At 47.6% G+C, this 25,695-nt stretch overlaps 1 protein-coding gene across 1 annotated transcript in view; it reads right to left on the bottom strand.

Moving 5' to 3' along the window:
• Positions 1-25,695, bottom strand: part of LOC145360388 (glutamate receptor ionotropic, delta-1-like) — an 800,432-nt gene that overhangs the window by 82,546 nt on the left and 692,191 nt on the right. The window contains exons 6-7 of the mRNA XM_080215582.1: positions 12,077-12,250; positions 7,357-7,518 (exon numbers count right to left, since the gene is read on the bottom strand). Coding sequence (XP_080071708.1) covers positions 7,357-7,518; positions 12,077-12,250 — 336 coding nt within the window. The remainder of the gene's footprint in view (positions 1-7,356; positions 7,519-12,076; positions 12,251-25,695) is intronic.

Below are 25,695 nucleotides of genomic sequence, written 5' to 3'. Positions count from 1 at the left end.
CAAACCCATCATTTAGAGTCTGATCTACTTCCCAAACACTGTTGCATTTGTCGAAGAGAGCAGCCGTCAGAAAACATCAAATGACATGATGTTCCCGGGGAAGGTCCCTTTTCATTCATTCATCTCCATTAACTCTGATAGTTAAAGCCAGTTCTTGGAGGTTGGAGATGGGTTGTTGTACCTCTGTCAGCAGATACGCCCAGGAATTCTGATGAATTATGATTCCCGTGGCAAGCGGGACAGGAAAATTCTGCCCTTGGTGTCTTTGTGTATCCCTACACAGTGATCTAATTTCCATCTCACCTCGCAACCCCAACAGTCTCCACTCAGTCATTATATAAAAGCAAAGAAATCACTGGAAATAAGGAATCAGCAAGAAATGCTGTTGCTTCACCATTTTACAATGTTCATTAGCATCAAACTGTAAACTGGAGGCCATTATACAATCCCTGCAGTACAGAAGGAGGCCATTTGGCCCATCGCATCTACACCGACCACAATCCCACCCAGGCCCTACTCCCATGACCCCACACATTTACCCTGTTAATCCCCCTGACACTAGGGTCAATTTAGTATGGCCAATCAACCTAATCCACACATCTTTGGACTGTGAGAGGAAATTGGAGCACCCGGAAGAAACCCACGCAGACATCGTGCAAACTCCACACAGGCACTGGACCAAGGCTGGATTTGAAGGCGGGTCCCTGGCGCTGTGAGGCAGCAGTGCTAACCACTGTGCCCCCGTGCTGTCCTGCAGTTTTGTATTTTGCATTTTATTTCTGCTTCGTTCTCAGTTTTGAGCCTTTTTTTGTAGACGATGATTTAAATTTAGATGTGATGGTTCTTTGATTGTTGATCAATTATATAATCAGTAATATTCTTAACTGTAGATTTGGACTTCCACCCAAGGATTTTTCTTGTGCATCCTACTCACACCTGCTGCACTGACTGCCATGAATCAAAACAGAATTATATATCTCTGTCCATTGTTTTAGAAAAAGGAACTGTTCTTCTTATATTGACCTCAATGACCCTTGTATGACAAGCCAGGACAATGAATGGCCGTACATGGGCTGGTCGGTAGGAGATAGAGTTTGACTGGTGAACATAACATCTGGTAGATGGCCAATGGAAGGAGGCACCACCAAAAAATGTACCAACAACTTGGATATCGTGAGGCCAGCCTGGCATTTGGTGCCTGTGAGGGAATCAATAAGGACTGAGACCTGGTTTTGAGAATGCTTGAATCAGGCCTTGCAAGGCTGGAATGAAGCCAGACATTTGGCTGAATGGGACAGTGCCTCCGGGACTGCGTCCTGTAGCCAGAGTGGAATAGTCAACTCCTGGAGGAGGAAAGGGCAGGAACAGAGGGACTGACTGTCGCTGCCATCTGTTGTAAGGTTATTCAGGGACTCAGTAATGTACGTACCAAAGAAAAACTGACCAAATTAGTTACTGAGGTGGAGCAGGCTAATTTAGGATAAATCATTTCAGACAGCTGTTTTCAACAGGTCAATCTGGGGCGAAAGTTTGAAATGTAGAATATATCACATTACGTACAATAAATTCTCACTCCTTTCCTTTAATATATAAAGCACTTTCTCCTTTCAATAAAGTTATCTTTCTTTTTTATTTCTTCTTTTTTATCCTTACTTATCCTTCTGTAATATCAATTGTAATCTTTATATAATTATTATTATTCAACAACATTATTGATTTAGCACGTTATTTGGCATTGTCCCTTACTCCTGTAGAAAGCCCAGAGAACAGTTCTGTCAGGAATCAGAGGTCATATTAAGTAATCTATATTCCACCTTTGTGGATTTTGGAAACAGGGTATAGCTTTAAATAAATTTATTTTTGGTGTGTTTCTGTATTTGAAAGGGTTAATGACTTCCATTCAATTCACATGTCTATATGTTAACGATGGTTTACAACATGAAAGCAAACAGAACTTCAGAGGAAACTAGGTTGTTGCTTAGCAGCCATGGGCCACCTCAGGTTAGAAAAACTTTTTGAATTTGAGTTTAAAATGGACCCAAGAGAAGCTGGACAGAATCAGGAGCTGTAAGAGGCAGAATTTCCAAAGAACAATTGAAAATCCAGAAACAAGGGAATTGGGACAAAAAATTATGTCTCAGGAAAATAGATAAGTTAAAGAAACAAAGAACAAAAAGCTGGACAATGTGCTGTTGGGTGAAGTTAAAGTTAAAAGCAGAGAAAGTGGAAGAGACAGTTGCCAGAAGTGAGAATCCAGACATCCGAGATAAATCAAAAGTTTGGTGACATCCTGATACAACCTGTGAAGCAGTAGTGTACATGGCAATTCAAGGGAGAAATGCCAAAAGAAGAGATTGAAATCCTGGAAGTGGATCCCTGGTGATGGCATTGAGAGAACGCTTTGTTTGGGAGCAGAGCCAAAAGTGGTGTTTTTTTCACGAGTGGAGTTTGGAAGCCAGAGCTCCAGTGAGATCAGTTGGCTCATAGTAAGCACCTGGGCGGATTTAATAAAAAATTTACAGAAGTTGATTTGGGTGACATCTATTACTTGGTTTAAGAGCGTGGTTTGTCTGATCACATTTCATCTATTGGTTTACATGGACTGTGTAGTTACCAAGAACATTAGAGTATAAGATATATTCTGTAAGTTGTGTTATCCTTTATAAATCTATAAAGATATAGCTGGGGTGAAGGAGTGATGTACCATAGTCAATCTTTTCATGCTTATTAAATGTCTTATTATATCGTTATAGGCTAACTGACAGTGTGGGACTTGACTATCCAATAGCAACATAGCTGGAGCCATAACAGCTCTGAACCAAAGTGAGAATTCAAGGGAATTCTCACACCCCAACAGAGGGTGGGGAGGGGATTGAGGAAGAGGGTGAGGGAGGATTGAGGGAGAGGGTGAAGAGGGCATTGAGGAAGAAAGTGAGGAGGGAATTGAAGGAGAGGGGGAGGGAGGGGATTGAGGGAGAAGGTGAGGGAGGATTGAGGGACAGGGTGAGGAGGGAATTGAGGGAGAGGGTGAGGGAGGATTGAGGGAGAAGTTGAGGAGGGCATTGAGGGAGAGAGTGAGGAGGGAATTGAAGGAGAGGGTGAGGGAGAGGATTGAGGGAGAGGGTGAGGGAGGATTGAGGGAGAGGGTGAGGAGGGAATTGAGGGAGAGGGTGGGGGGGATTGAGGGAGAGGGTGAGGGGGCATTGAGGGAGAGGGTGAGGGGGATTCAGGGAGAGAGTGAGGGAGAGGAGTGAGGGAGAGGATTGAGGGAGAGAGGGAGGGAGGGGATTGAGGGAGAGAGGGAGGGAGGGGATTGATGGAGAGGGAGGATTGAGGGAGAGGGTGAGAAGGATATTGAGGGAGAGGGTGAGGAGGCTTCCTCAATGCATCATCTACAACTAAATTTAAACCTAATTAGAAAGAAGCGATTGATAATATCACTATAACACATATTGGTGAATTGTTTGATCTCTTTCAAACAACTTATAAGGCAGGAAATTTCCACTTGAGGTCAAGGGAACTTTGCATAGTCGGTGTCCCGATCTGCTGCACTTCCCATGGGAACATTCCACTCATCATCCGGATAGCTGTAACACACTGAGTTTCTCAGCAAAGGAAATTGTGGGGTCAGAGAGTTTGACAGAGCAAGAGTTTTGGCCTTGGAGGGAGTGCAGAGGAGGTTTACTAGGCTGATACCGGAATTGAGGGGATTGAACTATGAGGAGAGGCTGAATAAACTTGGCTTGTACTCGTTAGAGTTTAGAAGAATGAGGGGAGATCTCATTGAGACGTAGAAGATGATGAATGGGATGGATGGGATAGAGGTGGAGAGACTCTTCCCGCTCAGAAAGGACAGTAGGACTAGGGGGCACAGCCTCAAGATAAAGGGGAGGCGGTTTAGAACGGAGTTGAGGAGGAACTTCTTCACTCAAAGGGTGGTGAATCTCTGGAATTCTCTGCCCATTGAAGTGGTTGAGGCTGCCTCGCTAAATATATTTAGGCTGGAAGGCCTACTCCTGCTCCTATTTCTTATGTTAATGTGGGACTGAGGAAACAGAGCAAGGGTTAATGTGGGACTGAGGAAACAGAGCAAGGGTTAATGTGGGACTGAGGAAACAGTACCAGACACACAGTAGAGACAGACAGATGATCGTAGACTGTGTGTAGTAGAGCCTGGAAGAAATCAGCATGGAGACAGTTCCTACACAGGGCTGTATCTCGGAGATGGGGAGGTTTATAGTTATGAGTTACCAATAAATGGTTGATGTTCAAATGTACAATCCTCCGAACCTCTGAGTGAAAGACCAAACAACCTTCCAACACAAGTCAGCTGGTGCATCCTCTGTGCCTGATTTTACCCTTCTGATTCAAAGTGCTGAATCTGGGTGCAATTCAGATCCCACTTGGAAACCTGTTCTCAGCCACCCCCCCCCCAACCCCCCCCCACCCCCATACACACTCAGCCTGAAGAAAAGTCACAAATCTGAATCGCGTTGTGGGTGGGGCTTATCGCCCCCAAAACGCTGCTGATCCAATTGGAGCCTTTAACTGTGCAAAAAAATTTAAAACCCTCCCCTGCCACCTCGCTCCTGGGCCACAAAAAGTGGATAAAGTAGCCTGGCTGTGATGGCCCCCACATACACCGCCCCACCCCCACAACATAACTGTCCCCCTTATCCCCCCACCCCTCCCGCTACCCAGACCAATCATGACCCCTTGCCCTCCACCCCTCCTCCAGCCGATCACCCGCAGAGTGACAGCGGATCCCCCGCCCCCACCAGAGATACATCTGGCCTTCCTCCCCCACCCCAATCATCGATCTGAGTCAGGGAGCCGTTGGAAGCTCAGAAGTTACCTCCTCAGAAGTTGGAGCGCCCGAAACAGACGTTTGCGGAGCATGTCTGTTTCGCGCTGAACCTGGACAGTGAACGTGGTGGTAAAGGGGGAAGTGCCTGTAAGTTTGGGCGTTCAACCCATTAAGTCAATTTAAATACATGCAAATATATTTAAATTGACATTGCGCCAGTTTCGGGGCATGTTCACAATCCATTTTTGGGTCTTGGTAAAGGGGGAATTGGTGTGGACACAGGCGTTGTTCGTGCTAATCGCCTCACACCCAACTTTGCCAAGTTTTCGTGCAACGCAATGATAAAATCGGGCCCTCTGTGTGAAAGTCTCTCAGAAACAGAACAGTTTCACCCGGAAACAATCCTTGCATCAGCAGACACCACCTCGTCACTATAATAACAGCACTGATACTATCTGCACTTTATCAAATCATAAGAACATAAGAAATAGGAGCAGGAGTAGGCCATCTAGCCCTTCGAGCCTGCCCCGCCATTCAATAAGATCATGGCTGATCTGTCGTGGCTCAGTTCCACTTTCCCGCCCTCTCCCCATAACCCTTAATCCCCTCGCTTATTAAAAACCCATCAACCCGCGTCTTAAAAATATTTAGCGAGGCAGCCTCCACCACTTCAACGGGCAGAGAATTCCAGAGATTCACCACCCTTCCAGAGATTCGCCCCGTAAGTAATAATCCTTCCGACCATTATTTCTACCAAAGTGGACCACCTCGCACTTGCCAACATTAAATTCCATTTGCCAGTTCCTGGCCCATTCGCCCAGCCTATCTAGATCCTTCTGTAGACTCTCCACACCCTCCGCACAATTTGCCGTTCCCCCAATCTTGGTGTCATCAGCAAATTTCGACACCATACACTCGGTTCCCTCCTCCAGATCATCTATATAAATGGTAAATAGCTGAGGCCCCGGCACCGACCCCTGGGGCACTCCACTAGTCACCATCCGCCAATCCGAATAGCACCCATTAACCCCCACTCTCTGCCTCCTATTTGACAACCAATCCTCTATCCACGCTAACACCCTACCCCCAACTCCATGCCCCCTGACCTTCTGCAATAACCTCTTGTGAGGTACCTTGTCAAACGCCTTCTGAAAATCAAGAAAGACCACATCCACCGGCTCTCCTCTATCCACCGCCCTAGACACATCCTCATAGAACTCCAATAAATTCGTCAGACACGACTTCCCCTTAATGAAACCGTGCTGCGTCTGCTCTATCAAACGATTCCCCTCAAGATGCCTCGCTATTTCCTCCTTGATGACGGATTCTAACATTTTACCTACAACAGACGTTAAACTAACCGGCCTATAATTCCCTGCCTTTTGCCTGGCACTGTCACTTTTCTGTTCTCATATATAATACAATCTCAGTTTTAGCAACTGCGATCAAATCTCATCTTAGCTACAAAATTCTGCACATTTTCTAACAGCCAATGGCAATGCAGCTTTTACCAATCAGCACATTAACAATCCCCAGCAGCAGGATCTCCGGATTCCTGGGAGAAGCCAGGTGATCAGCCAGACTTCCCAGAATACACAGCTGTCCCCCACAGCCGACAGAATCAACTTCTCTTCAGATTGGGAACAAGCAGTAAGGGATGACTTACCCAGCCTCTGCCCAGCAATATTCCTAAAGCCCAGCTCTCAAAGCAAGGACTCCACTCAGAGATTTCATTTCCTCTACTCTCAGGTTTCCCAGGCACAAAATGCAAACTGTCTTTCTCAGTAACACAGGTCACATAGCAGGACTAGAACTCACTGGAGGCCGTTCTTGCTCATTGCATTTTGCAGCTCAGAATAACTATCATGAAAACAATGTGGACTAGGTACTGAGTAACGTCAATCCATGCCAGGGGGAATAAAAACACTGGAGCGAGGTGAATGTGAAGGAATGAAATACTCGAGAGAGTCTAACAAAGTAATTTACTCACTTTCGTTAACATAGTGTAAAGCTAATGTTTATTTATCAGTCACAAGTGGGCTTACATTAACACTGCAATGAAGTTACTGTGAAAATCCCCTAGTTGCCAAAGACTACAGCGCCTGTTCGGGTACACTGAGGGAGAATTTAGCATGGCCAATGCATGTCTTTCAGATTGTGGGAGGAAATCAGAGCACCTGGAAGAAATCCAAGCAGACACGGGGAGAATGTGGAAACTCCACACAGGCAGTGACCCAAGGCTGAAATTGAACCCAGGTCCCTGGCGCTGTGAGGCAGCCGTGCTAACTACTATGTCATCATGCAGCTCTTAACGTTCTCTATGTGACTGTAACTTTCTTTCTTCAATCCTTCAGTCCTACAAAAGGTTTCTAACTTTCAAGATAAAGCTCCCACACCAGAAACGTAAAGCTGGTGTTTCTCTTCCGAGAATCTACACCTATAGCACTGGGGACAAGAGAATTCTCAGGACTCCCACTCAGACCCCACGTGGCCTACTTGCCTTCTCTGCAGTTTCAGAACCCTCAGATTTTTAGTTCAGTTCCTCTTACATTTTGAATGGTGTCCAGCATCGACCTCCCTCCGTTCCAGGGCTTGGTTGACTTCCTCATACAGTTGAGGCTTGCCATGCTGTGCCATTTCCGGTCCTCAAGCTTCCTGTGAAAAGCTCCAGCCAGTAACAGGACACTATCATAAAGATAAAGATTGGATGTCTGTGGAACAGAGAGATCACTGTTACTGAGAAGCCATTCCCAACTCCTGAGTGTTGACATTTCTTGTATTGTCAGTAATGATAGTGAGTAGCAGCATTAACACAGCAGTTTCCCTTTGCACTGAGGGGATTTGATACAGTTTTCTGTTCCTGATCATTCACATTGCTCTCTGTCTGACTCATTCCCATTGCTTTGCTGTGAAGAATGCTGCTCAGACTATCCAGTTGTTCATAGAATCCCTACAGTGCAGAAAGAGGCCATTCAGCCCATCGAGTCTGCGCCGACAACAATCTCGTCCAGACCCTATCTCCATAATCTCATGTGTTTACCCTGCTAGTCCCTCTGATACTAAGGGGCAATTAAGCATGGCCAATCCATCTAACCCACACATCTTTGAACTGTGGAAGGAAACAGGAGCACCTGGAGGAAATCCATGCAGACACGGGGAGAATGTGTAGACTCCACACAGACAGTGACCGAAGCCGGGAATCGAATCCAGGTCCCTGGTGCTGTGAGGCAGCAGTGCTAACCACTGTGCGACCATGCTACCCCCCTGTGCTACCGTGCCACCCCTGTGCCACTGTGCTGCCAATGTGTTCTCACCATCCATTCCCTGAGGCATCTTCCGATCTCCTCAGTGTGCCCCTGTCTCTGAGTGAGGAGCTCAGCAAAAGGGAAGGCTGTGGTTATGATCCATGGTGCTCAGTATTGGACTGTCACTGCCCTAACCACACTTCAACCTTGTGACCTTCCACCTTGCCCCCGTGTGCTCCGGATGTGTAAGATTTCTCCAGCTTTGTCTGAGGAGTGAAATTTGATTTCTTGGTCTGCAATTTCTAATACCCAATGAAATAATTCCAATAGGAAAGGGGGTAGATAGTTATCTCCAATCCACCAAGCACACAGGATAACAGGAATCGATATATCTTAGAGCACAGTAAGAAGTCTCACAACACCGGGTGAAAGTCCTACAGGGTTTATTTGGAATCACGAGCTTTCAAAGCGCGGCTCCTTCGTCAGGTGTGTCGGAGCAGCATCAGGTGACAGCACTCCGAAAGCTCGTGGTTCCAAATAAACCTGTTGGACTTTAACCTGGTGTTGTGAGATTTCTTACTGTGCTTACCCCAGTCCAACACCAGCAATTCCACATCATATCTGGGAATAAGGGGAAGAACCAATCAGATGGGACTACACTGATAGTCAGGGATTTACTTGGATAAGGGAAATATTCCAGAGATCCTGGAGATTGCAGACAGTGACTGAGGTCACATAGTCACTGGTACAAGTGGGTTTAATCAGCCTTTTTCAATTGAACCTTTACCTTGGTGTTGAATTCTTCTTTCCAAATGTGCACAGATTTGCTGGCTGCCATTCCCATCCAACTCCTTACACATACTCCTCAGAAACAGGGACAGATTCCATCCATTCAAACTGGTTATCACTGCCAAATAACTTGGATTGGAACATAGAATTGGGAACCATTAGAAAACTCCGAGGTTGATGGACATCAGTGTATTGGGCACCCTGCATACTCAAGGTTTGAGAGGGATCAGCTTTTCCTGTTTCTGAGGGTTGGCCAGGAACTTTCTCCTCCAGAAATGGTTATCTGAGTGAAGTGTCATGTATGCTGGCAGTGCAGAGACTGTGCTGCTGTGGAACTAACAGATAAACTCTATTCATTTCATAGTTCACACTCACTCTGTGTTCATCTGCAAACACCAGTACAGGAGTCAGTCTTACTGACTGATGTTACGTTCCAAATTCATAGCAGCAAAACTGACACTCATTCACTGGAGTATTTCAGTACGTTTGTGCTTCTCATCAAAGAACATAACATTCTATTCTTTAAATGAAAGACATTTATTTGTAGTCACGATAATGATGACAGGTGTGATCTGTATTTCAATGACATGTAGAACAGCAGCTGCAGAAACCTGCAGCATTCATAAAATCTTTCACTGAGAGAATGTTATTCCAGCTACAATTTCCCAGCAATCTGAGTCACATTCCCAAAATGTGTGTGTGTGTGAGTGTGTGTGTGTGTCAGAGAGTGTGTGAGTGTGTGTATGATGTGTGTGTATCAGTGTGTGAATGTGTGTGTGTGTGTGTGTGTGAAAGAGAGTGTGTGTGTGTGTTTGAGAGAGAGAGAGAGAGAGAGAGAGAGAGTGTAACTCAGCACTGAGTTTCCAGCTATTCTCTGGGTGGGTTTGATGGACTGATTGACTCCAGCTTCAAACTGCTTCTACGAGACAGCTGCGATTTTTGTACAATGTAATGGGAGCCAGAGCTGTTTCAGGATAAGACAACAATCATTCCATCCTCACAAGGCTTTCCCTAAACATCCAACCTAAAAATCAAAGTAACCAACTACTGCAGACACTGAACGAAAGACATGCTGGAAATACTCAGCAGGTCAGGCAGCCTCTGTGGAGAAAGAAACTGAATGAATGGGTTGGATCCTCCAAGGAGCAGTGAGCACTGTGGCATAGTCACTCTCACTTCCCCCAGTCTGGGGTTGGATATCTCTCAGCCAGCTTGCTATGGAATGTGCAGCACAGACTGTCTGGGATCCTTTGTGCGCTGCAGTCCCATCCGGAGAAGTGAAGGCACGTCTCCTGCTTACAGCACTTGGGGGAAGGGAACTGTGTGAGCGAAGTGGGCAGGACAGCTCATGGGGGAGTGGGCAGGGTCTGGGTAGTCAGGGAAGAGGGAGGATGAAGTGAGGGCGCTGGGAGGTAGGGCATGGATGAATGGCCAAGGGGGAGTTGAGGAGAGGATGGGGGTTGGTCAGTGGCTGGTCAGTAGTTGAGGGGATATGAGGGTAGTCGGGTGGTCAGTGAGGGATTGGGGCTTGCTTGGATTGTCAGGTGATCAGCAGAGAGCTGGGAGGGTGGGAGTGTACAGATAGGTGTTCAGGGGGTAGTCAGTCAGGGGTGGCAGAGGGGGTAGTTGGTGATCAGGGGACTGGGGGTTAGTTGAAGGTGAGGGGGTAGGTGGATGTCAGGAGGGTCAGTACCAAAGTTATCCAGGAGTTAGAATTGGGTTTAATCTTTCTAACCTGTCTTGGGTAACTATTCAACTGGAGAGTCAAAACCACCCAAAGCCTTCGATTTTACATAGAAACATAGAACATTACAGCACAGTACAGGCCCTTTGGCCCTCAATGTTGTGCCGAGCTACGTCCAATCCCAAGAACAAGCTATCCCACTCCCTATTATTCTGGAGTGCTCCATGTGCCTATCCAATAACCGCTTGAAAGTTCCTAAAGTTTCTGACTCCACTATCACAGCAGGCAGTCTATTCCACACCCCAACCACTCTCTCAGTAAAGAACCTACCTCAGACATCCCCCCTATATCTCCCACCATGAGCCTTATAGTTACGCCCCCTAGTAACAGTTACATCCACCCCAGGAAATAGTCTCTGCACGTCCACTCTATCAATCCCCCTCATCATCTTATAAACCTCTATTAAGTTGCCTCTCATCCTCCTCCGCTCCAAAGAGAAAAGCCCCAGCTTCCTCAACCTTTCCTCGTAAGACCTACCCTCCAAACCAGGCAGCATCCTGGTAAATCTCCTCTGCACTCTCTCCAATGCCTCCACAACCTTCTTATAGTGAGGTGACCAGAACTGAACATAATATTCCAAATGTGGCCTCACCAAGGTCCGGTATAGTTGCAGCATAACCCCAAGGCTCTTAAACTCAAACCCCCTGTTAATAAACGGGAACACACTATAAGCCTTCTTCACGGCTCTATCCACTTGAGTGGCAACCTTCAGAGATCTGTGGATATGAACCCCAAGATTTCTCTGTTCCTCCACATTCCTCAGAACCCTGCCGTTGACCCTGTAATCCGCATTCAAGTTTGTCCTACCAAAATGAATCACCTTGCACTTATCAGGGTTAAACTCCATCTGCCACTTTTCTGCCCAGCTCTGCATCCTATCAATGTCTCTTTGCAGCCTACAAGAGCCCTCCACCTCATCCACTACTCCACCAATCTTGGTGTCATCAGCAAATTTACTAACCCACCCTTCAGCCCCCACTTCCAAGTCATTGATAAAAACCACAAACAGCAGAGGACCCAGCACTGATCCCTGTGGTACACCGCTGGGAACTGGCCTCCAGTCTGAAAATTTTCCCTCCACCACCACCCTCTGTCTTCTATGGTACAGCCAGTTACTTATCCAATTGGCCAAATTTCCTTCTATCGCACTCCACCTTATCTTCTTCATGAGCCTACCATGGGGAACCTTATCAAATAGGCTCTGTCACCCCTGGACAAACCAGTGATGAAGGCTAGGCCACAGTTTACTGTCACAAGACTTGTGAAATAATTCAAAAATTAGTTTCTCCTTCACCGGTTTCGCGTGGGGACAGAATAGCTGAGGCCTAAATATTGTTCACAAAGGAAACTATTTCTCCAATAAATCCATTAGATCTCCGGGAATGCAAAGTTCCATCACATTCCTGAAGCTGCTTAAGTTTAAACTGTTCTAACACAGGGACCTGGAAAAGTTTGATGGAGAAGTTTTACTTGTTGTTATCACTCACTGACCTGTAGTGTTTGTAAGTAGCCTTCCTGTGGGTCACAGAGTAGTGAAGAAATGCGATGGTTGTTCCTCATGCATCTGCGATTGGGGTCCTTGGAGGTGGGGAAGATCTGTCGTACCACTGTCATCCGCCCCAGGGCACTGTGGACAAGCTCCAGAATCTCTGAGTCACTAATTTCCTGTTAATTCCAAATGATGCAATACATTAAATGAGGCACATTTCTGATACAACATCCAAAAGCACAGCATTAACTTTCACCCATACACTGATGACACCAAGTATTGCCTCACTGACCTTCCATGAACTCCTCCACTATTACTAAATGATCTGAACACTTGTCAGACACAGCGCTGGATAAGCAGAATTCTTCTCCAATTAAATCTTGGGAAGATAGAAACCATTCTTTTTGGCCCAATACCAAACTCCCCATTCACTGGTGAGAGAATAGAACTAACATTCCAAGTCTGGACGAACCTGCGTCAGAGTCAAAATGTGTGTGTAAATTGTTAATTGTTACATATTTTCCGGAATCTTTGTCTAGTTCAAGTTATGGGTCAGCATGGCTGAAATAAAGAGTTTTGCAAATGTGAGCCCCCAGCTAGCTTTTAGTCTATCTGAGGTATTGGGTACCTGTCAAGTTGGGTTGCTCGGTGAGAATAGTTAACCAAGATCATGACAGTGCAGTCTGGATTTAGCTTGGGAACAATAGGGGCTCCCCATTCGGAGAACTGTACTGGCTTTATAACTTCTAATTCCACCAAATGCCTCGGCTTTCTGCTGTAGCGAGTATGTTTTGGGTTGAGCTCTCAGAAATGTAGCTCTGAACTCAGGGTTCACATAGATTTTGGCTTTGAACCCCCGCTAAATCTGACTGAGCTCATTTTGATAACTGTCTTTGCACTTACCCAGAATTTCTTGAGAAGCAGTATCAGTCATTTAAAAACATTCCAGACAACTTAGCTTTATCTACTGTAACCAATCCCCCCGCCTGCCGCATCAAGCTTGGCCTCTGACCTTTCACTCATGGGTAATTGAGTGGACTGGTGTTAGTACCAAACTGGTGCAGTTGTGGTGCTGAATATACTCCCCCAGTGGCTAACCTGGCAGTCCTCCTGCTGAATCTTAGGGGTTGGAGACCTTCTCATAGGAATTTGTAGGTTTGTTCACCCAGCTCCCAGCACCTGTGCGAACCTCCATACTCAGTGGTCGCTCCTTCACAAGAAGGACTCTGTCAATGGAGATCTCTTGCTCAACTTAACCATGTTTAACTTATAAATCTCAGCATTTCCTTCTGAATCTTAACCATAGAAAATAGAACCATAGAAAATTACAGCTCAGAAACAGGCCTTTTGACCCTTCTTGTCTGTGCCGAACCATTTTTTGCCTAGTCCCACTGACCTGCACTTGGACCATATCCCTCCACACCCCTCTCATCCATGAACCCATCCAAGTTTTTCTTAAATGTTAAAAGTGACCCCACATTTACCACTTTACCTGGCAGCTCATTCCACACTCCCACCACTCTCTGTGTGAAGAAGCCCCTAATATTCCCTTTAAACTTTTCTCCTTTCACCCTTAACCCATGCTCTCTGGTTTTTTTCTCCCCTAGCCTCAGTGGAAAAAGCCTGCTTACATTCACTCTATCTATACCCATCAAAATCTTATACACCTCTATCAAATCTCCCCTCATTCTTCTACGCTCCAGGGAGTAAAGTCCTAACCTATTCAATCTCTCTCTGTAACTCAGTTTCTCAAGTCCCGGCAACATCCTTGTGAACCTTCTCTGTACTCTTGCAACCTTATTTACATCCTTCCTGTAATAGGTGACCAAAACTGTACACAATACTCCAAATTCGGCCTCACCGATGCCTTATATAACCTTACCATAACACTCCGACTTTTATACTCGATACTCCGATTTATAAAGGCCAATGTACCAAAAGCACTCTTTACGACCCTATCCACCTGCGACATCACTTTTAGGGAATTCTGTACCTGTATTCCCAGATCCCTCTGCTCAACTGCACTCTTCAGAGTCCTACCATTTACCCTGTATGTTTTACTTTGGTTTGTCTTTCCAAAGTATAATACCTTACATTTGTCTGCGTTAAATTCCATTTGCCATTTTTCAGCCCATTTTTCTAGTTGGTCCAAATCCCCCTAAAAGCTTTGAAAACTTTCCTCACTGTCCACTACACCTCCAATCTTTGTATCATCAGCAAATTTGCTGATCCAATTTACCACATTATCATCCAGATCTTTGATATAGATGACAAACAACAATGGACTCAACACCGATCCCTGCAACACACCACTAGTCACAGGCCTCCATTCAGAGAAGCAATCCTCCAGAACCACTCTCTGGCTTCTTCCATTGATGATGTGGGTATGCCGGCGTTGGACTGGCGTAAACACAGTAAAAAGTCTGACAACACCAGGTTTTAGTCCAACCTATTTATTTGATAATATTCTCACTAGCTTTCGAGGGGACAGCCTCTTCGTCAGGTGAATGGAGAGTTCTGGCCTCAGACAGAGCATATAAAGCACAGACAGTTTAGAGATTACTGATCAGTAATCTCTAAACTGTCTGTGCTTTATATGCTCTGTCTGAGGCCAGAACTCTCCATTCACCTGACGAAGAGGCTGTCCCCTCGAAAGCTAGTGAGAATATTATCAAATAAATAGGTTGGACTAAAACCTGGTGTTGTCAGACTTTTTACTGTGTTCTTCCATTGAGCCAGTGTCTAATCCAATTTACTATCTCCCCATGTATACCTAGCGACTGAACCTTCCTAACTAACCTCCCATGAGGGACCTTGTCAGAGGCCTTGCTAAAATCCAGGTAGACAACATCCACCGCCTTCCCTTCATCCACTTTCCTGGTAACCTCCTTGTAAAACTCTAATATATTGGTCAAACATGACCTACCACGCACAAAGCCATGTTGATTCTCCCTAATAATTCCCTGTCTATCCAAATATTTGTAGATCCTGCCCCTTATCACACCTTCCAATAACTTGCCCACCACCGACGTCAAACCTACTGGCCTATAATTTCCCGGATTTCTTTTGGAACCTTTTTTAAACAACGGAACAACATGAGCCACCCTCCAATCGTCCGACACCTGCCCCGTGAATACTGACATTTTAAATGCGTCTGCCAGAGCCCCTGCAAGTTCAGTACTAGCCTCCCTCATGGTCCGTGGGAATACCCTGTCCGGCCCTGGGGATTTATCGACTCTGATTTGCCTCAACACAGCCAGCACTCCCTCCTCTTTAATCTGTAAAGGTTCCATGACCTCCCTTCCTGTTTGCCCTATTTCCATTGACTCCATGCCTGTTTCTTCAGTAAATACAGATGCAAAAAAACCCATTTAGTATCTCCCCCATGTCTTTTGGTTCCATACAAGTCTACCACTCTGGTCTTCAAGAGGACCAATTTTATCCCTCACTATCCTTTTGCTCCTAACATACCTATAGAAGCTGTTTGGATTTTCTTTCACTCTGTCTGCCAAAGCAACCTCATGTCTTCTTTTAGCCCTCCTGATTTCCCTCTTAAGTAGCTTCTTGCACTTTTTATAGTCCTTGAGCATCTGATCTGTTCCTTGCTGCCTGTCCATTTCATACAACTCTCTCTTCCTCTTAATCACCGTTACAATCTCCCTCGAGAACCAAGGTTCCTTATTCCTATTTACTTTGCCTTTAATCCTGACAGGAACATACAAACTCTGCACTCTCAAAATTTCTCCTTTGAAGGCCTTCCACTTTCCATTTACATCCCTACCGGAGAACAGCCTGTGTCAATCCACACCTCCCAGCTCCCTTCTCATTTCATCAAATTGGCCTTTTTCCAGTTCAGAACTTCAACCCGAGGACCAGATCTTTCCTTATCCATGATCAGGTTGAAACTAATAGCATTATGATCACTGGATCCAAAGTGTTCCCTCACACTCACATCCATCACCTGTCCTGACTCATTTCCCAATAGGAGATCATCATCGAATTCTCTCTAGTTGGCACCTCGATATATTGATGTAGAAAATACTCTACCCCGTCTAAACCTTTAACAGTATGCGAGTCCCAATCTATATGTGGAAAATTAAAATCCCCTACTATCACAAATTTCTTCCTCTATTTTATTTACTGGGATCAGGGTGGTTTATTTGGAAGCTGGGAGTACTCTGCCTGCCTAGCATCCTGTCTGAATGTGGCCCATCCTGTTACAAGTGAAGCAAACAAAGAGTGGGATTTTGAGCCCACACTCGCTGTCTGTGAGAATAGCAGCACGGACTCAAAATGCAGCAAAATCCAGAAATCACTGGTCTCATTGGTAAGATTGCAACTTCCAGTTTTCACCACCCGTCACCAGAAATGTAATCAGGGTCACGCGCACTGTTTGCATACAGTTAAATTTCATTTCCATATTATGAAATCACCCAGGTGTGAGGCTGTCGTGGGGATTCCTTCAGGAGCAGAAAGGTGAATGTAAACCCCAGAGGAGAGGGGCATGGCCAGGTATTGGGTTGGCAAGGCCCCCAGCACAAGTTGGTACTGCCAGGTTGGTAACAGTACCAATCTATGCCAGCTGGCTATGCCAGGGGCAGACCACAGTGGGGGTCTCATGGGGGGGGGGAGGGGGCGGTGCAATCCATCTATTTGTGGTGATGGGAGCAGTTGTGGGTGCTGGTGATGCCAGTGATGGTCATTTGCAGGTGGCAGATGGGTGCTGGCATTTACTGTGTGGGTGGCTGTTTGGTCAGCTAGGGTGGGAGAGGTGGGGGGTGAAGGGGTCCAGTATTCAGTGGGGAGAGGGGAGGGGTGCTGACTCTTTTGTTTCTGTCTGTGATCTGGCTCTGGGGATCTCTGTTCACCCTCTGTGCCTGTCACTCGAGGTCCTCACCTCACAGCCATTTTCCTCCAAAGTTGATTCACTTCAACATCCTGCACACAATCGCTCAAAAGAACCCTTCTTAAGGAACTTACAGTGCCTTAAGCTAATTCTATTCCTTGGTCCAGGAATATTTTTGTTTCTGTTAATAGTTTCCTTTATATATTCAGTTTGTTAACACCACAAACCAAGCGATTGCATAAAATGTCATTCAATGAAGAGCCAAATTCAAAGTGCTCAGCCATCTTGATGAAGGTCCACAACAAATGCAGAGATTGTCTCCCCTGGGTCCCTGATGGATGAATTGAACTTATACCATTGTAATATCATAAATTGTAATGTTCCTTCGCTAACACCACAAATCAATCACTTGGCACCTGGAGCCTCCAGAGAGCTTATACTCTGGGGATCGCATGTCGTAAGCAAGATGACTTTTTGTTTGTCTCTCCCAGTAATCTCATTATTTGTGAAAAAATACTGAATCCTCAAAGAACAAAGAAAATTCCAGCACAGGAACAGGCCCTTCGGCCCCTCCAAGCCTGTACCGACCATGCTGCCCGACTGAACTAAAACTCCCTACCCTTTCCAGGGACCATATCCTTCCATTCCCATCCTATTCATGTATTTGTCAAGATGCCCCTTAAAAGTCACTACCATATCCGCTTCCACCACCTCCCCCAACAGCGAGTTCCAGCCACCCACCACTCTCTGTGTAAAAAACTCACCTCGTACATCTCCTTTAAATCTTGCCCCTCACACCTTAAACCAATGCCCTCTAGTAATTGACCCCTCACCATTCAACCTCCATCGTTCCAGTGAGAACAAACCAAGTTTCTCCAACTCTCCCCATAGATGTCTCTGAGTGTAACGGCCCAGCCTTCAATCCTCCGGCCGTCTCTGGAGATCTTTGGAGGCACACCCTTCCCCCTTGAACGCTGACACTCACAACTATACTCTTGTTGCCAATGACTCCTGGCCTCACACTGAGGGCCCCTTGCTCCCCGGCATCCATGCGCTTTCCTCCCATTGGCTAAGGCTCATGTGCTTCCATGCAATAGGTCCCAGGTGGGTCATGTGACCCTTAAAGGGGCCACACCGCCAGAGTAACATCTTGGAATCTTTAATCTGGAAAGAAGTGCCAGCCTTTTGGAGTGGTTTGATTCAGTTCAGGAGGCCGAGCACGGATTGTAAAAGGCAGATTTTGACCAATCTAATAGATTGTCGTAAATGTCTCCTACTCCAGCCAGGATCTGCGGTAACCTTGAGAACGGAACCTGCCGAAAAGGGCTGTTTTGATGAAAGTGGAGCGAGTTTACTGACTAATCTGTTCCTTTACACCTGATGTTTTCCATTGTTGGAAAGTAGTTTTAATCACCCATGGATTTCAGAAAGGCAGCCCGAGTCTTCATGATTGGAATCTGTTCTGAATTTGAAATGCCTTTGCCCTTTCTTTCATCAAAGAAGCATGTGATATCCTTTGATCTGAAGTTCAAAGGGACTCCTTACAACGATCAAATATTGATGGTGTTTGAGGTCGATAAGTGTTATTTACCTGATGTTTTAACATGGGAATATGAATATGAAGAGGTCTATATAACTGCATGGACAATGATCACATTTACATTCTGTGAATTCTAATATCGTAAAGAGGGAAAAGCAGATTCAGGCCCACTCCTCTTCCCAGTCTCGAGTCAGAATCCGGCTTCCTCCTTCCTCAGGCCATGAAAGACATCAGCTTTATTCCAGAACTGCTTCAACACAATGGCAGGGTTTGGAGTTTCAGAAGAGCTCACAATGGAGGGAGGCAGTTTGTTTCAGGGAGCTCCAGAGACGCTAGGGAAAGCCAGCTGTTCCATCGTGTCCTGGGAAAGCCTGTCCGCAACGACTGTTCCTCCTACTGGTCTGCTCACCACCAACAACTCACCCAAGTCCCTGTTCCTTATCATCTATCCAACACACTCCTGCTCACTGTAGCCCTTCTCCTGCTCACTGTAGCCCTCTGAGTAAGCACTGATTAGGGACAGTCAGCATGGCTCTGTGAGTGGAAAATCATGTCTCACAAATTTGATTGAGTTTTTTGAAGGGGTAACCAAGAAGGTAGATGAGGGCAGTGCAGTTGATGTTGTCTACACAGACTTTAGCAAGGCTTTGACAAGGTACCACATGGTAGGTTGTTGCATAAGGTTAAATCTCACAGGATCCAGGGTGAGGTATCTAAATGGATACAAAATTGTCTTGATGACAAAAGACAGAGGGTGGTTGTTTTTCAAACTGGAGGCCTGTGACCAGCGGTGTGCCTCAATGATCAGTGCTGGGTCCACTGTTATTTGTCATTTATATTAATGATTTGGATGAGAATATAGGAGGCATGGTTAGCAAGTTTGCAGATGACACTAAGATTGGTGGCATAGTGGACAGTGAAGAAAGTTATCTCCAACTGCGACAGGATCTTGATCAATTGAGCCAGTGGGCTGACGAATGGCAGATGGAGTTTAATTTAGAAAAATGCGAGGTGATGCATTTTGGTAGATTGAACCAGAGCAGGATTTAATCAGGTAATGGTTGGGCACTGGGGAGACTTACAGAACAAAGAGATATAGGAGTATACGTTCATAGCTCCTTGAAAGTGGAGTCACAGGTGGACAGAGTGGTGAAGGAGGCATTCGGCATGCTTGGTTTCATTGGTCAGAACATTGAATACAGGAGTTGAAATTGTACAAGACATTGGTGAGGCCACACTTGGAATACTGTGTACAGTTCTGGTCATCCTATTATAGAAAGGATATTATTAAACTAGAAAGAGTGCTGAAAAGATTTACTAGGATGCTATCGGGACTTGATGGTTTGAGTTATAAGGAAAGGTTGGATAGACTGGGACTTTTTTCTCTGGAGCGTAGAAGGCTGAGGGTGAATTAATAGAGGTCTATAAATAATGAGGGGCATAGATCAGCTAGATAGTCAATATCTTTTCCCAAAGGTAGGAGAGTCCAAAACTAAAGGGAATAGGTTTAAGGAGAGAGATACAAAAGGGTCCAGAGGGGCAATATTTTCACACAGAGGGTGGTGAGGGTCTAGAACAAGCTGCCAGAGGTAGTAGTTCAGGCAGGTACAATTTTGTCTTTTAAAAAGTGTTTAGACAGTTACATGGATAAGATATGTATAGAGGCTTATAGGCCAAATTTGGACAATTGGGATTAGCTTTGGGGTTTAAATAAAAAGGACCAGCATGGACAAGTTGGGCTGAAGGGCCTGTTTCCACGCTGTAAATCTCTATGACTCTGCTGCTCACAAGAGCCTCTCTGTCTTCCCCAACACCCATTGGTTTCTCCTCTCTCCGTGCCTCATCAATATCGTAATTCTCATTTCCCACCTAGCTCTGTAATCCATGAGTTCATGTCACGATTCAGGGGTGGATTCTTCACCACTTGATGCCTTTAACCTTCAGATCTTTTCCTAAATCTGTTAACATACAACCCTAATCCCACAGTATGATTCAATTCTCTGAGCACATCTCATGTCATTGGTCACTAGTCTAGTCTGCATATTCTGCAGATCTTGCTGTATGTGGGCACAGACTGCTTCAGTTTCTGAGGAGTTGTGAGCGGAACTGAACACTTGATATCCCCGGTTCTGACCTTGTGATGGTGGGAAAGCCATTGGTGAAGCAGCTGGAGATGGTTGAATCTAAAACACCCCAAGGTACTCTTGCAGTGATATTGTGGGACTGAAATGACTGACCTCCAACAACTATAAGCATCTTCCTTTATGCTTCTAACCAGTGAAGAGTGTTTCCCCTGATTTCAATCTCTGTAGGGTTAGTTTGATGTGGCTAACTGCTCATTCAGCCTCTTCAGGTAGCAGTGAAGAATCTACCATATTGGAATTGGAGTCACAGTAAGGACTGCAGCTTTCCTTTCCTAAAGAACACTAGTGAATCAGTTGCGCTTTTTGTAACATGTCATGTATGGATATAAATTTACATTCTCTGGATTATTAATCCAGGCTTCTTGGCAATTGTCACAACTCTACACAGATCACAACCTATTGTCACAACCATGTCACAACTCTACACAGATCCAACTGTCAACTGAAGCAGAAAGGGAGAAGTTAATTTTTCGATTGAGACATTCATTAGAAGGTGGGATGTTTACCATAAGTGAACATTGAAGCAGATTTGACAACATCATTTGAAGGATTAGGTAAATACTAGCACAAAAGTTAAAGAAAAGTTTGCAATGAAAAAGCAAGGTGAGTAGTCTGTTTGAACATTGGCAGAGTGCAATCGATCAAATGGGTTTACTCTGTGCTGAAAGAAGACGGGGATCGAAGAATAAAAAAGTGAAATATTCCATTAAAAATTGATAAACTTGGGCTGACAAAAGCCTGTTTAACAGTGAATGGTCAGTGCGCTCCTAATGTGGAGGTCTGCTAGTGGTTTCTCACTGAGTTCAATGCCGACAGAGCTCTTTAATATGCACAACTTTGCCTACATTGTGGAGAATTGAATTTGACAGGCTGGCGAGGTGAATCTTTCTAGTTCATTTCCTATTCCGTTCAGTCAATTACATGCTTGTCTTGCTTTTTCTTAAATAAAGGGAACTTATTGTGATCATCTAGCTGGATTCGCAGACTCACTTTAGTATTCTTGTTGGGGTTCTAAGTTACTGAGCATCAAGGAACAGGCTCAGATTGGCTGTTAATAAGTATTGATTCATTGATTATAATCAGGAAATCAATTTGAACACCTTAACAAAGCAGTTAGCAGCTGAAGAAGCGAAACATTCAGATGCTTTGCCAGTGTTCGGCACTTGTACACCAATTTGGATTCAATTGGGGAACAATAGATTTTATGCTCAATTAGTTGTCTTAATGCTGAACTTCCGCCTGTGACATGGAACCAACGCAGAAATAACTATCCGGCTCCAATCAGCTAAAAACACAAACTGACCTAATTATCGCTGGTAGCGAAGAGTATCCAATGAAAGAAATTTCTGGAATATCGACAAAGGCAGATAGGCAGACACTGGGAGAAGCAGTGTTAAAGCCACTGGCACCAATAGAAACATAGAAGATAAGAGCAAGCGGAGACCTTTTGGCCCTTCAAACCTGCTCTGCCATTCATTACGATTATGGCTGATTGTCCAACTCAATAGCCTAATCCTGCTTTCTCCCCATAACCTTTGATCCCATTCAGCCCAAGTGCTATATCCAGCTGCTATTTGAATACATTCAATGTTTTAGCATCAACTACTTCCTGTGGTAATGAATTCCACAGGCTCACCACTCTGGATGAAGAAATATTTTCTCATCTCTGTCCTAAATGGTCTACCCTGAGTCCTCAGGCTGTGAGCCCTGTTCTGGGCTCCCCCACCATTGGGAACATCCTCCCTGCATTTACTGCTAAGGCAGCTTTCTCTGCTGTATCATCCTAGGCTTGGTAAGAAGCAGGGAAAGGGTTGGGTCCCTCAGCATCACGCTGGCAGGGTGGTCTCTGATTGAGTTTGTCTGTTTTTAGAAGGTCGGGGCCCCATTTTTAAAGGTTGCCCCTGTGCACAAAGGTTAACGAGGGGAGGAGTTCCCAGGCATGATCTTCTACCACCCCCCGAATGATACTGTGGGAGGTCTGCCGACCAGATGCAAGCCCTGGGAGACTGGCCATGCTTCTCACCAGTCTGAGCTCAACGCTTCTCCATACAGGGGAGGAAAGGTTCAGGCGTATGGGTCTAATAATGAGATACAAATGTATAGAAATGATCTTTCCAGTCAGGCTGTGCCAACCTGGCCACTGGCACTGCCCAAGGAGCAAAGTGGCAATGCCCAGCAGGCACCTTGGAACTGCTCACCAGGCATTGGGCGATGCCAAGGGAAGCAGAACTAATGGGGGAGGGGAGGTGCAGCCTCTGGGGTGGGAGATTGATGGGGGTGAGGTATCCCACTGCCCTTCTGCATTTGGACAAAGGGAGGGAGGCCAGCGATTGGGGCGGTGGGGGGGCTGTGGGTGGGGGGAGGTCGGTGATTGGGGCTGGGAAGGGTTGACGATTGGAGCTTGCGGGGGTCAGAGATAGGAGCTGGGGGAGGTCAGTGATAGGAGCTGGGGGGGGGCGTCAGTGATAGGAGCTGGGGGGGGTCAGTGATAGGAGCTGGGGGGGAGGTCAGTGATAGGAGCTGGGGGGGGTCAGTGATAGGAGCTGGGGGGGGTCAGTGATTGGAGCTGGGGGGGGTCAGTGATAGGAGCTGGGGGGAGGTCAGTGATAGGAGCTGGGGGGGGTCAGTGATAGGAGCTGGGGGGGGTCAGTGATAGGAGCTGGGAGAGGGGTCAGTGATAGGAGCTGGGGGGGGGTCAGTGATAGGAGCTGGGGGGGGTCGGTGATTGGAGCTGGGGGGGGGTCAGTGATAGGAGCTGGGGGGGGGTCAGTGATAGGAGCTGGGGGGGGGGGTCGGTGATTGGAGCTGGGGGGGGTCGGTGATTGGAGCTGGGGGGGGGTCAGAGCTAGGAGCTGGGGGAGGTCAGTGATAGGAGCTGGGGGGGGGTCAGTGATAGGAGCTGGGGGGGGTCAGTGATAGGAGCTGGGGGGGGTCAGTGATAGGAGCTGGGGGGGGTCAGTGATAGGAGCTGGGGGGGGGTCAGTGATAGGAGCTGGGGGAAGGGTCAGTGATAGGAGCTGGGGGAGGGGTCAGTGATAGGAGCTGGGGGGGGGTCAGTGATAGGAGCTGGGGGGGGGGTCAGTGATAGGAGCTGGGGGGGGGTCAGTGATAGGAGCTGGGGGGGTCAGTGATAGGAGCTGGGGGGGGGTCAGTGATAGGAGCTGGGGGAGGGTCAGTGATAGGAGCTGGGGGGGGTCAGTGATAGGAGCTGGGGAGGGGTCAGTGATAGGAGCTGGGGGAGGGGTCAGTGATAGGAGCTGGGGGGGGTCAGTGATAGGAGCTGGGGAGGGGTCAGTGATAGGAGCTGGGGGAGGGGTCAGTGATAGGAGCTGGGGAGGGGTCAGTGATAGGAGCTGGGAGGGGTCAGTGATAGGAGCTGGGGGGGGGTCAGTGATAGGAGCTGGGGAGGGGTCAGTGATAGGAGCTGGGGGGGGTCAGTGATAGGAGCTGGGGAGGGGTCAGTGATAGGAGCTGGGGGAGGGGTCAGTGATAGGAGCTGGGGAGGGGTCAGTGATAGGAGCTGGGGGGGGTCAGTGATAGGAGCTGGGGGGGGGTCGGTGATTGGAGCTGGGGGAGGGGTCAGTGATTGGAGCTGGGGGTGGTGTCAGTGATAGGAGCTGGGGGGGGGTCAGTGATAGGAGCTGGGGGAGGGGTCAGTGATAGGAGCTGGGGGGGGGTCAGTGATAGGAGCTGGGGGGGGTCAGTGATAGGAGCTGGGGGGGTCAGTGATAGGAGCTGGGGGGGTCAGTGATAGGAGCTGGGGAGGGGTCAGTGATAGGAGCTGGGGAGGGGTCAGTGATAGGAGCTGGGGGAGGGGTCAGTGATAGGAGCTGGGGAGGGGTCAGTGATAGGAGCTGGGGGGGGTCAGTGATAGGAGCTGGGGGGGGGTCGGTGATTGGAGCTGGGGGAGGGGTCAGTGATAGGAGCTGGGGGGGGGTCAGTGATAGGAGCTGGGGTGGGGGACAGTGATAGGAGCTGGGGTGGGGGTCGGTGATTGGAGCTGGGGGGGGTCAGTGATAGGAGCTGGGGGGGGGTCAGTGATAGGAGCTGGGGGGGGGTCAGTGATAGGAGCTGGGGGGGGTCAGTGATAGGAGCTGGGGGGGGGGGTCGGTGATTGGGGCTGGGGGGGGTCAGTGATTGGAGCTGGGGGGGGGTCGGTGATTGGGGTTGTGTGGGGGGGGTGTCGGTGATTGGGGCTGTGGGGGGGGGGTGTCGGTGATTGGGGCTGTGGGGGGGGGTCGGTGATTGGGGCTGGGGGAGGGGTCAGTGATAGGAGCTGGGGGGGGTCAGTGATAGGAGCTGGGGGGGGGTCAGTGATAGGAGCTGGGGGGGGGTCAGTGATAGGAGCTGGGGGGGGTCGGTGATAGGAGCTGGGGGAGGGGTCAGTGATAGGAGCTGGGGGAGGGGTCAGTGATAGGAGCTGGGGGGGGGTCAGTGATAGGAGCTGGGAGAGGGGTCAGTGATAGGAGCTGGGAGAGGGGTCAGTGATAGGAGCTGGGGGGGGTCAGTGATAGGAGCTGGGGGGGGGTCGGTGATTGGAGCTGGGGGGGGGTCAGTGATAGGAGCTGGGGGGGGGTCAGTGATAGGAGCTGGGGGGGGGGTCGGTGATTGGAGCTGGGGGGGGTCGGTGATTGGAGCTGGGGGGGGTCAGAGATAGGAGCTGGGGGAGGTCAGTGATAGGAGCTGGGGGGGGGGTCAGTGATAGGAGCTGGGGGGGGGTCAGTGATAGGAGCTGGGGGAAGGGTCAGTGATAGGAGCTGGGGGAGGGGTCAGTGATAGGAGCTGGGGGGGGGTCAGTGATAGGAGCTGGGGGGGGGGTCAGTGATAGGAGCTGGGGGGGGGTCAGTGATAGGAGCTGGGGGGGTCAGTGATAGGAGCTGGGGGGGGGTCAGTGATAGGAGCTGGGGGAGGGTCAGTGATAGGAGCTGGGGGGGGTCAGTGATAGGAGCTGGGGAGGGGTCAGTGATAGGAGCTGGGGGAGGGGTCAGTGATAGGAGCTGGGGGGGGTCAGTGATAGGAGCTGGGGAGGGGTCAGTGATAGGAGCTGGGGGAGGGGTCAGTGATAGGAGCTGGGGAGGGGTCAGTGATAGG

Source organism: Carcharhinus amblyrhynchos, chromosome 31 (genome assembly GCF_965287045.1).
Source record: "Carcharhinus amblyrhynchos chromosome 31, sCarAmb.v2.hapA, whole genome shotgun sequence".
In the NCBI taxonomy this organism is placed as follows: domain Eukaryota; kingdom Metazoa; phylum Chordata; class Chondrichthyes; order Carcharhiniformes; family Carcharhinidae; genus Carcharhinus; species Carcharhinus amblyrhynchos.
This window is presented reverse-complemented; position numbering and strand designations above follow the sequence as displayed.